General features: G+C 32.9%; 1 protein-coding gene and 1 pseudogene across 1 annotated transcript; both read left to right on the forward strand.

Moving 5' to 3' along the window:
• Window positions 1-4,044: 4,044 nt before the first annotated feature.
• LOC123888553 (cation/H(+) antiporter 20) lies at window positions 4,045-11,087 on the forward strand. Its single transcript, XM_045937631.1, has 4 exons — window positions 4,045-4,488; window positions 4,711-5,739; window positions 9,246-10,199; window positions 10,464-11,087. Exons 1-4 carry the CDS (start codon window positions 4,312-4,314, stop codon window positions 10,854-10,856), a joined length of 2,553 nt encoding a protein of 850 aa, XP_045793587.1. The 5' UTR covers window positions 4,045-4,311; the 3' UTR covers window positions 10,857-11,087.
• LOC123892201 lies at window positions 10,935-13,230 on the forward strand (annotated as a pseudogene).
• Window positions 13,231-13,388: the final 158 nt, after the last annotated feature.

The raw sequence follows: 13,388 nt of genomic DNA on the forward strand, positions 1-13,388 counted from the left end.
TTGCCATGTCCCATGTCACATGTCCTTTAAGCGGCGGATGCTATGGACCCTAGTTTGATAGAATAAGATTCAAGATTAAATTATTATATTTCGTCATGTTATCAAACATTGAATTGAAACATATATTATTATATTTCTTATTCTGGCAGTCGAATAAATACTCTTTCGTCTCAAATTATAAGAAAAAATTAACAAAAATATAATAATTTGGAGATTTTTTTTTTAAAAAAATGTTTCACTCAAATTATGAGATAAAGAAATTAAATTAAATTTTTTGTGTTTTATAATTTGGGACGGCGGTAGTAGTGTTCATAGGGTGTGTTTGGTAAATCCAATAAGCTAGTTTATAATTTATTGGACTAGATTATAAGCTTGTTTGATAAAAATAGACGTGTTTGGTAACAAGCTTATTTAATTAACATTTTGAGTTGCTATTTTAAGTAGCGTATGAGCTTATAACTTTTTACATTTTATTCCATATTTCCCTTATTATTTGCATTTATTATTTTTTTAAAAATTATTATAATAAATACCCACTAACCATGTATTTTATGTCATTTTATACTTACAACAATTAAATTTGTCAAACACTTTAATTTTATTTTATTAACTATCAGCTATTAACTAGCCTATCGGTAGATAGTTTATAACTTATTTTTATCGAACAAAGCCGTAATTTAATCAACGAATTATAATACACTAATACTTATGGATAAGTTTTTTTTTTTGGGATCAATTAGTGGATAGGGATATAGATTCTGGGTAGCAGTTGACCTTTTTTCTATTAATTTAAATCCTGAATAAGTACATCAATTATTACAATAAAATATTAAGAAAAAATATAAGTAACTTTTATAAGATTTTCAAAAGTCAGATCATGGCGTATACTTGCAAACTGTTGTCGAGGGTACTTAGTAGACAATGGAGAAATACTTCAATAGCAACAAATCCAAATAAAATAAATTTAGGCACACTCACATAAATAATAAAAATTAAAAAAAAAAAGAATAAAAATGATGATATTTGATGTGACAAAATTACTTTTGTTTTAATTTTTTGGATTTATGAATGTGTGCCCAAATATATTATATTTGGGTTTGTGCCTATGTAAGACATGCTCGTAGAGAATGATGTTTTGACATTTATAGTTATTTAGAAGTTTAAATTATTGGTCATTCTTATTTTTATTGATATTATTCAATAAATATTTATTCATATGCACTAATTAGAGATTAAACTTTTTTTGGGGCATAAATTGGGTATCATCGTACAACTACATAGATTAATGCCTCGAGTCTTGTTAGAGATCAAACTTTGAACCAAATTGATAAAGAGTTCAAGTATTTACCACATAGGTCATACATTGTTTGTTAATTCTTGTATTTTTTATCAATAGATTTTATATTTCAGGACGAAGATAATAACCGTGTTATTTGATCGTTTTTATACATGTTAAAAATAATAATAAATGGTCCCATGCAGGTAACTTATCAAATGACATTATTGAAGGGGTAATATTTCCCACTTCTCAGCATCAACCACCAGATTATTAGACAAAATTTTGTAGATGGCCATGGATGCACACTTCAGAACTAGAAACGAAACCCATTTGGAATGAAATTGATTGAAAAAAGTGGTTGTGAGTGGTATACAATGAAACACGGAGATTTGAGAAAGAAGAAGAATAAAAAGATTCAGATGTCTTGATTTTTCAAATAAAAAGAAGAATGTAGTTGATGCAAGTGTCTGTCCATGGTCCTGAGCAGGAAGAACGAAGAAGTGGAAAAGACAGCGAAATAACATAAATGTTAAGAAAAGAAGAAAAATTTATGTAAAAATTCGTGTAGAGCTACCTGTGGTAAATTTAGCATATCTTTCTGAATATAAGTCGTATGCTAATGATTTTAAATCTAGTGTAAAGAAGACAAAATTCACTACAGGATTGACACCGGAATTGTTAAATTTCATTAAGTATAGTATGAGAAACTCTACCTACAAGTTTGAGAAAAGTTTCTGCTCTGTTTCTGTACCAGTACTCTTTATTTGGTCAAACTGAACCAATTGGATAGTTAACCCTCAAAACAAAAATTATATTTGTAATCTTGACACCCTAAGCTTTCCAACGAGTGGTCGTTTACTCAAATCGGACATCTTTTAGTATTTCAAATAAATTGTGGAAGCTGAGGGTCTGATGCTGAATTTATGCAGAAAATCTGGAAAAAAATTTGGAACACAAAATTTCAGTTTTTATTAACCAAATTTTTTGAGCATGACAAAAAAATTCGGTTCGTACAAACCGAAGTACCCCCAAGGACAAAAACGGAAATTCAGGAGGTAGAAAAGAAAGGCGGGAGGTCGGGAAAGAAAACATATGATAAAAATTGGATTCCGGGCAAAGTTCAACCCAAACCCAAAAAACCCATTGAATTCATAGTGCTATGATTTTTTAAAATATTTTTCATATAAATATCAAATAGTTTCCTTCGTTAAAAAAGAAAAGCCACAAGTTCAATACTCCGATTCTAAAATAAGTTGTGTGTTTATTTCACATGGCAAACATATTACTTTTCCATACATCACAGATTTAACGCATTCTCTTATTATTTCCTCCGAGTCTCCACTTTCGACTTCTTTTTGTCATTTAAAAGTAATGGTGCTAAAAATTATTATTATTTGAAAATAGTGAAAAAAATGTTATTTTTATGAAGAAAATAAATATGGTGATGATATTATCATTTTATGATGGTAAAAAAGTAGTGAAAATATGTTATTTTTTTAAGAAAATAAAAAAGTTGAGTTATTTTCATAAAAAAATATGATTATTCGTCATTTGGTCATTTAATATTAAAAAAAATTATAATTTAGGTAACCCACAACCCACCCAACCCGGGAAATGAGTGAGTTTATCCAACCAGATTAAATACTAAGTGAGTGGTTATTTTAGTTGACCCAATGCGAAATAGTCCATATGACCTGAATTTTAGTTTTGCCTAAACCCAACGCAGCCATTGTACACCTTTTTTTATCCTAATCCTAATAGATCACTTTTCCTTAATCCTTATGTGAATTGATTTGAATTATTTGTATTAACTACTGAGTTACATTGTGTTTTTTGAATTATTTTTGTTACTTATCCTAATCCTATTATGTATACACTACTCATTCAAATCCTAATATAAAGTGATTATTTATTTGTTTTGAATTATTATTTTTTTGACGTTTATTTGTTGGGTTTGAATTACTTGTTATGTATTGATAAAAACAGATTTATTATGTTATTTGTTTTTTTGTTGACAGTTATTATGTTATTTGTTTTTTTTTTTAAGAAAGTTATTATGTTTTTTTATGAAAGAAAGTTATTATGCTATTTGTTGTTATGCACGGATCATAATTTTTTTTTTATAATTTACTAATATTTATTTTTTGTTATAATATATTCATAGATTCAATGAATATTAACAAATAAAAAAAGCGAGACAAAAAAAGAAAAATTAAAGTCAAATTAAAATATTTGATTATTATTGAGAATTGAACCGTGTCTCTTTGGATTGTAAAAAGAAAAATTAAGTTCAAATTAAAATATTTGATTGTTATTGAGAATAGAATCGTGTCTCCTTATATATTGTAAAGAGAAGACATGTTGGTGCCACATTAGATTAAATTATCGAAAAAATTACACTTGTATATTTGTTTCTTGAGAAGAAACTTAGAAAGTGAAGTCTACTTTAGTCCTTTATAATTTGAGACATTTACTCATTAACCAATGAAAACAAGCCATATAACTATATCTGCATGTGGTACCCGTAACTAATTTGTTATCGGTTTTTATTTTTTATACATATGATTTGTTGTTATGGGTGAATGGATAAATACTCGCAAATAGCAAGCCAATTAATTACAATATAGATATAGATGTGATATTTATTTTATGATAAAAAGTATTATTAAAATTAAAATCTAAACAAAAAAAGAAAAGAGAGTATTTTTGTTGAAAAAAAAAAGAGGAATACTGTTAAAAAACGGAATAGTACCAATTACCAAACTGTCATCTAAAGAGGGAGGACTATTAAAAAGCGGAATAGTGCCAACTGCCACCGAAGTCTTAGCAAAGTCTTCTTCTCTCCACTATAAATAAGCCTTCAAAGTCCAAACTCTCCATGCATTCATTCATTCATATCTTCCTCAACTCCCAACACCATTAAATTAGGATCGATCCAGCATCATCTTTTCATCACACTTTTCCATGTGATAACACTTTCTCAACAATAAAAACTAAACCTCTTTCTCTATTCTATCTCTCACTCACCAACCATGGTGAACATAACTTCCATCAAAACTTCCTCTAATGGTGTCTGGCAAGGTGATAATCCCCTCGATTTCGCTTTCCCTCTCCTCATTGTTCAAACCGTCTTAGTCCTCGTCGTTAGCCGCTCCCTCGCCTTCCTCTTTAAACCTCTCCGTCAACCTAAAGTCATCGCCGAGATCGTCGTAAGTACCACTAACATTTTTTATTTATTTTATTTCAATTACTTATCCATCAGAAACTCACATACACACAACTGCGACTGAGAGACTGTAACCACTTGATGTCAAAACTGAGCCGAATTAGATTAAACTTGTCGATAATTTTAATTTATTTTAAATTTTGATGCACAATTAGATTAATTATATATATGGAGAGTGATTTTCTTGATTTGCATGTATGTGCAGGGTGGAATTCTGTTAGGTCCATCGGCGTTGGGAAGGAGTAAAGGCTATTTGCACCGCATTTTCCCGTCATGGAGTTTACCAACGCTCGAATCCGTCGCAAGCATAGGTCTATTATTCTTCCTCTTTCTCGTTGGTCTCGAGTTAGATCTAAACTCAATTCGTCGTAGCGGTAAAAGAGCATTCAGTATAGCAGCATGCGGAATCTCTCTTCCGTTTGTCTGCGGTATCGGCGTCGCCATTGTCCTCCGTAAAACCGTCGACGGAGCAGATAAAGCTGGATTCGGTCAATTCATCGTTTTCATGGGAGTAGCACTATCAATAACTGCATTTCCTGTCTTAGCACGAATCCTCGCTGAACTCAAACTTCTCACAACGCGCGTCGGTGAAACCGCCATGGCAGCCGCTGCATTCAACGATTTAGCCGCGTGGATTTTACTCGCTTTAGCAATCGCGTTAGCTGGTAGTGGAGCTGACGGCGGAGACAAAAAAAGCCCTCTCGTCTCGGTTTGGGTACTTCTCTCCGGTGTCGGTTTCGTTGCTTTTATGATGATTGTTATAAGTCCTGTAATGAAGCGCGTGGCGCAAAGATGCTCTGTTGAGAATGAAGCAGTTGACGAAGTTTATATCTGTTTAACACTCGCGGGTGTAATGGTTTCAGGATTCATAACTGATTTTATAGGGATTCACGCGATTTTCGGCGCGTTTGTTTTTGGATTAACGATTCCAAAAACGGGGAATTTTGCGGAGAGGTTGATAGAGAGAATAGAGGATTTTGTTTTGGGTTTGTTGCTTCCACTTTATTTTGCATCGAGTGGGTTGAAAACTGATGTGACTAAGATTAGTGGAGGAAAAGCTTGGGGGTTGTTGGTTCTGGTGATTTCTACAGCTTGTGCTGGGAAGATTCTGGGAACTTTTGTTGTAGCTATGTTGTGCAGGATGCCAGTTAGAGAGGCGATTACACTTGGAGTGCTGATGAACACCAAAGGACTTGTTGAACTCATTGTTCTCAATATTGGAAAAGAGAAAAAGGTCAGCAAATTTATCTTTTCTCCTTTTTTTTTTTATTTTGTTTTTTACTTAATAGTCAATCATTATAAAATACAACTTATACAACCAAAGATGCATTAATTATATAATAAATTTAAAAATGTGAATTTTCGTTATATTTATCAATACTTCCTCCGGTCATAAATATAAGAGACAATCTCCGTGATTTTCTAGCCACTTTATTACTTAGTAAAAAAAAAAAGGGGGTTTGGGTTGTGTATTAACCTCTAAAAATTGATAGAAAATAAAATGAGTTGTATAATAATAAAAAATATAGAATGAAAATAATATTTTATTAAAATTTACCTTACACATAGTAAGAGGTATAGTATATGAGGCCTACATTTGAATACAAATATATTAGAATTTTCTATATGCTAATGTTTATTTTAATTTATTAGTAAAAAAATATGGTCAAACCAAAATGTGTGAATATTGTGCAACGGTCAACCGAGTCACTCAATTTGGCACGGAAGAAGTATATCATTTTATATGTAAAGATAAGATAAGATAAGACAAATATTTTTTGCTAAAATAAAATTTTTTATCCCAAAATAATAGGGAAAAAAGGAGTATTTCTTAATATTTTTGAAGGATAATACTTGTATACCTCATTCGTGACATGATATAAGCAAAAAAGATTGATGTATATAGTCTATATTATAGACTAAATACATTAATTATTTAATCAATCTAACCATTATTTTTCTTCTTATAATAATTATGTAGAGAGGGAGTATCTGGTATCAAGTTGTAAAACTAAATTTCAAAGATCCTTTTGAACTCATTTTTAACATACCTTTAGTAGTTTTTTTTTTTTTTGAAGGAACATATCTTTTAGTAGTTGTAGCCTTGTAGGTGTGAGCATGAATAATAAAAAAGAGGCAAAGATGACTTCACTTAAGGGAACCAAAAATTGTTACAAATAATTCTCAAATGAAATGATTAATAATGTGTACTTTTCAAATTAAAAATCAACTAGAACGTTCTTGAGGAAAAAATAGATATAGATATATTTTTTAAAACTTATTAAGAATATGAAAAATTAAAGTTGAACACATCAATACACAAAAGAGTATCTTATAAAGTTATTAGATTTGGTCCGGTGGTAAAGGATTTAAGTAGTATGCTAGAGGTTCGAAGGTCCATCATCTTCTTTTTTTTTTTAAACAAAAAAAGAAAAAGAGTATTTTATAAATATAATAACAAATAAATGAGGAAATTAGAAAATAAAATTATAAAAAAGAAATAAAATTTTAACAAGAGATAAAGAGATTAAAAGTCTTCTAAGGATTTTACTGGTGGTGAGTATACAAACAGATAACAGTTCTATAAAGTCTTTTAGCGTGTATTGATTTGTTGGGTCGGCTTGACAGTTCTATAAAGTCTCCTCAACACAATTGGAACGTGTCCACATGTAAAGTTGAACGAAGCATGCAAAGTTAAATTTTGTTTCACATAAGCAACCTGTTTGACTTGGTATATTTTATATTGGTTTCAATTATTTAAGGGTATTATTGGGGAAATAATGTTGCTGTGATTGACTAGTTTGGGTAAATATTTTATGGGTTATGTTAACTTGTGCCCTAAGGGCACATGTTAAGCTACCTAAAAATAGAAACATATAGCATTTAATGATACAAAGAATTTAATGCTTAGATAATTGAATACAACACAAGTTCAATAAATATTTTCCACATTTATCTTCTTAACATGTGCCTTAAGGGCACAAGTTAACATTCTCCATATTTTATTTATCAAACTTTTAATGACATACGTGATTGGGAAATAAATATGGTGATTCATCAACCAAAATGTTTTTGTTTTCATAACTTGTGTGACACTATTTTGTTGCAATTGGGTCAGCAGCCGTGTTGAATAAGGTTGGGGGAAGTTAGATACTTAGATGAAAATATATGACTAGTTCAAATGCAATTTGCATGACACAAATTTTATCACGTAAATAATTAGATTATTTTTCTAACCATATATTAGTGATAGTGGCATCTGCTTCATACGAATATGAATCTCGTGAAGAGATTAGACTTCGGGATTACCTTTATATCTTTTCTACTTTCCCATGCCTATCCTGCACCTATCTCATCTGTAATTTCACCAAATTAGTATATACTTTTAATCAAATCTTAGAATTATATGACTTCTTGCTATCAAAAAAGAGAAATGAAAGCACATTAATTTTAAGCCGGTGATAATTTAGGAAGCTATGGTTGGTTAGTCCATTTAATTACCTATTATAATTCAATCCTCTTTGGAGATGGGGTGTTCATGTTGGTCTAAGTGGTATGAGTTTTGGTCCCCTTAAGCACATGGTCAGGGTTCGATTCCTGGCTCATGCGTACCGAGAAAATTCGGTTGGCAGTGGAGAATCCACTTTGTGTGCCTCACATATTCCTCAACGAAGATTATTCATCGTTAACGGCGGTGGAAACTTCGTACCATTATCATGGTAACCACAAATATTAAAAAAATCAATGCAAATTAAAGAAAAGTCTAGACTCTGCCTCATCATGATCTCTTTCCCACCACTTTCCTGCTTGTAACAATAACATGTGCAATGAAATGCCATTCTATTGGCCTAGCTTGTAGACTCGGCATCATCTTTGATTATATTCTTGTTTCCCATAGTTTCTAATAAGTGACATACAAAAAAAAAATATTCACTGCCAGGAAAAACTTAAACTAGTAAGAGATACTTTAAGCAGTATGAAATTTATTTATGATAATAGTCATTAGATTTAATGACCAAAAAGTGAAGAGACGTTTTATTTTCTCTATTATTCTTATTTATGATAGATTACTATTTTTCTTTTGGAATGGGATATAAGATCACTAATTTTAGTGTGTTCACACTTCTTTTCCCAAATATTTTCTCTAATGTATAATAAAAACTGTGAAAATTCTATAAAAAGATCGATATTAAAGTATTATACCTATTATTTTTTTATTCTATAAAGTCTTTGTGCCAATCAAACATTGTGATTTTGTCTTTCTTAGGCAAAATAATAGAGTAGTTGACTATATTATTTTTAACTTGGCTGGGTTACGTAGCTTGACTATTACATAGGGAATAAACATTCTGCCTGGTGTCAAATTATTGGCTAATCATAGCACAGAACAAATAGTATTTTACTTACTCTATGGTGATTAATTTATTTTCATGTGAATGATGCATCAGAAAAATGAAAGATACTCCGTATTAAATAATACTAATCTTGCATACATGACACACAAACTATACTTTTTTTAAGAGGCAATACATATGTACATGCAAAGACTTAAACAAATCATTCATTTATTCATTTTATAAAAATGGAACATGATCCAATTCATCCTAAGGCGGTTATGACATTTTCATTTACAAAATATGTGTCCCTTCTATTTTACATTATCATTATAAATGAAATGTATTATCGATATTATAATTTAATTACATTTGTTTTTTTTAATTGTATTTAATTTGTTTACAGGTTTTGAATGATGAAGTATTTGCGATCTTGGTACTTATGGCTCTATTCACCACCTTCATCACAACTCCACTAGTGATGGCAATCTACAAACCAGCTCGTGGCATCGCAACCAAGACAATTCGCAAGCTAGGTGACATGTCCTCCTCCCACTCTAAGGACAAGAAGGTGGTGGATACTCTTCGAGTCCTAGCTTGCATACACGGTCCAACCAACATTCCCGCTATCATCAACCTCATTGAATCAACACGTAGCACCAAAAGTTCAATCCTCAAACTCTTCATAATGCACCTTGTTGAGCTCACAGAACGTTCATCCTCCATCATCATGGTTCAACGTGCTCGCAAAAACGGTTTTCCATTCTTCAATCGGTTCAACCGTGATGAATGGTATAACCGTCTTGCGGGTGCTTTTCAGGCATACAGTCAATTGGGCCGAGTCATAGTCCGGTCCACTACAGCAATCTCTTCTCTTTCCACAATGCACGAGGATATATGCCACGTGGCGGAGGAAAAGAGAGTGACAATGATTATATTACCCTTCCATAAACATTGGAAGATGGAAGTAGATGATGAAAATGACAATGAGTCCCATGAGGTGTTGGAGAATGCTGGACATGGGTGGAGAGGTGTGAACCAAAGGGTACTAAAAAATGCACCTTGCTCTGTGGGTGTGCTTGTCGATAGAGGATATGGGCTTGGACCGAAGAATTTGGGCTCAGATGGTACGTTGGCCCAAAGAATATGCATTGTGTTTTTTGGCGGGCCTGATGATCGTGAGGTTCTAGAGTTGGGGAAGAAAATGGTCCAACACCCTGCAGTGGCATTGACTGTTGTAAGGTTTGTTGAGGAAAATGGATTGAGTGGTAATAACTTTGTTTTACGCCAATCACCTGGCAAAAGTGCTGATGAAAACTATAGCTTCTCTATTGCCAAAATGAACCGACAAAAAGAACAGGTAAATGTTGCTAACTCAAAGATATTATTAGTCTCAAACTATAGTTTTTGTTTGCTCATTTTGATCTACAAGCTCTGATAAAATGAGGTACTAATTGGCGAAACTCTTTACACATACTATTATGCCAAAAAATGAAACATTATCATGGGACTGAATACATGTTTAAGCTAATTTTAAATGAATCAACTTGCATACTTATGTCTTGTGATATATATGTACAATATGAATATTTTTATGTATAACATTGCTACTGATTAAATGCAGGAGTTGGATGAAAACGCAATGGAGATGTTTCGAAGCAAGTGTGGTGAAACAGTGAAGTACATTGAAAAGGGTAGCGGAAATGTTGTGGAGGAGGTGATAGCGTTAGGCGAAAGTGCGAATTATGATCTCATAGTAGTTGGGAAGGGTCGGTTTCCGTCCACTATGGTGGCGGAATTAGCAGAGAGGGAAGCAGAGCATGCAGAGTTAGGTCCTATTGGAGACATTCTAACATCCTCAATGGGTCACAAGATGGTGTCATCAGTACTTGTTATTCAGCAACATGATGTGGCATTGACGGAGGATGCACCAATGTACAAGGTTAAGGTGCATGATGAGAATGTTGCAGAGGTTTCATCTGCTAGACATGAGATCACTTTTGCAAATGCAGTGTAAATTAGTTGTTTTTAAGCATTTTGTTATTACATAGGTCAATGGGAGATGTCCCCAAAGTAACATCATTATAACTCACAAATGAGAGAAACTTCAAGCAAAAATGAAGAAAAAGTTCCTCTCTATAATGAAGTAGTGTTTGAAGTAAATATGTAATTATCCTTTAATTTTGGTGGGTTAGTACCACCGGGTGCATCTTGAATCAAATAAAAGTTATAAATATGTTATTTACTACCTTTAAATTTACATTTTAAAATGGATGCTTCGAACCCTGAGCAATGTCGAACTCCAAACAACTTCAACAACCACCTCACACCTAACGTGGACATGAGTTCAATTCCCACATTGCAATCTTTAATCCAGCTCTGATATCATGTTAAATATGTTTATATCTCAACCCCCAAAAGTTAGCTCAAATGGTGAGGGTTGCCCTCACATATTTATACACTTATCAATTTGGGAACCTAAGTAATGTAAGACTTCAAACAACTCCAACAACGCAAGTAATTATTTTACGTTATTTACTATGTTTAAGTAATAATTAAAGAAGGGGAAACAACCATCTGAATTTGCATTCCATTAGTCAATTTAGTATTTGGCATTAAATTTGACCGTTAACTAACATAAGTGGATGATGATATGGCAACGGACAAAAATGACACTAGAGACCAAATTTTTCGAATTTAAATCCCTAAATCTCAAACCCCATTCTTCTTCTTCTTCTTCTTTCCATCTTTATTGTTGTCGTTCTTCAATTTGTTGTTGCTTTTCATTAATAGAGAAATTCGATTTACATGGGGTGGTGTAAATTCGTCACAACTTGCAATCTATATCTACCTAGCCACATAAATCAATGCAAGTAATTAATTAATCATACTTTTGTTTGATTCACATTCCTGCATGAACTCATTCACACCTAAGATATCTGAGATTTGAAATTGAAACATGTTGCTGCTAACATAGCTCTCTGTCTCATCTTCAGTGATACTGCTTCTATTGATATTCGTCAAATTCGAATGCAACAGTGTGGTACTCGATGAAGGCGTAGATAGAACCGAAGCAGTCGTAGCCATATACAAACCCTCTCGTCAGAGCCGGTTTCCTTCCACCCCTAACAGATACACAAGAGAAGCTTCGCATTCTCACTTGCATCGATGGGACCGACAACATTCCTTCACTAATCAACTTCATTGTATAAGTTCGAGCAACCAACAAGTCTAGTAAGATCAAACTTTACATGATGCAACTTACTAAACTGACTGATACCTCATCATCCATCTTGATGGTTCAACGTAGTAGAAAGCGTGGTTTTCCATTCATCAATCGTTTCCAAAGACGAACCATGCACGATGCATTCCATGCTTTTGGTCAAGTGGGTCAAGTTACAGTGCATCATTTGACCTCAATCGTCAAGTTACGGTGGGTCAAGATGCATCATTTGACATCAATCTCATCATTGTCTACAATCCACGAAGACATATGTCATATTGCAGAAGAGAAGGGTGTGGCAACGATCATATTGCCTTTTCACAAAAGGTGGGGAGGAGAAGATGAAGATGCAATAGAAAACATAGGACAAGGGTGGAATTCTGGAAGGAAGTTAATCAAAGGGTGCTTCGGAATGCACCATGCTCAGTTGCGGTGCTTGTTAATCATGGCGGCGTTGGCAGAAGGTATTACGAACAAAGGGTTGAAACCAGTGGTGCATAATTTTCATTGGAGGAGCCGATGATCGAAAGGTTTTAGACTTGGGAAGTAGAATGGCAAAACATCCAGCAATTAGGTTATCTGTTGTGAGATTCAAATTACACAAAGGTACTTTCAACGATCAAGAACAAAGCCACAACACATCAACATCTTCCAACAATTGGGAAAATGATCAAAAGGCATTTTCATTTTTACTAGTTTTTTAACACAGTGCTTGCTTCAGTCATAATATGAATAGCTATAATTGAATGCAAACAACAATTCTCACAAATTTGAATGTCATGAGCAGGAGTTGGATGAGGTAGCAGTAAATGAATTCAAAACTAAATGGCTTGGAGCAGTGGAGTATATTGAAAATGATACTGCTAACATAGCAGATGAGATCTTAGCAATTGGGAGGGTTAAAGAGTATGAACTTGTAATTGTGGGGAAGGGACATCAACTTCCTGATTCAACCATGATGATTGACATAAAGGATTCTCATCTAGAGCATGCTGAGTTGGGACCTATTGGAGACCTGTTAACTTCTTCAGGTCAAGGCATTACGAGTTCAGTGCTCGTTATACAAGACCAAGACCAACATTTTACAGATTCAAGTGAAACTATTCCTAGAAGAACATCAAGGGCAAAGAGTATTGTGATCAATACCATCTCAGAATCATCCGTATAGTATGATATACTATCAAGTATCAAATATGTATTAAAAAGCTTCTGGTTAAAACAAAATCATGTAAAAAAATAAATCCCAATCTTGGGTACTGTATTTTGTTATTTCATGAATCTATCTGATCACCATATGTTTTGATATGCAAATTCATGCAACTGAGT

The sequence above is a fragment of the Trifolium pratense genome, linkage group LG6, assembly GCF_020283565.1.
Source record: "Trifolium pratense cultivar HEN17-A07 linkage group LG6, ARS_RC_1.1, whole genome shotgun sequence".
Classification (NCBI taxonomy): domain Eukaryota; kingdom Viridiplantae; phylum Streptophyta; class Magnoliopsida; order Fabales; family Fabaceae; genus Trifolium; species Trifolium pratense.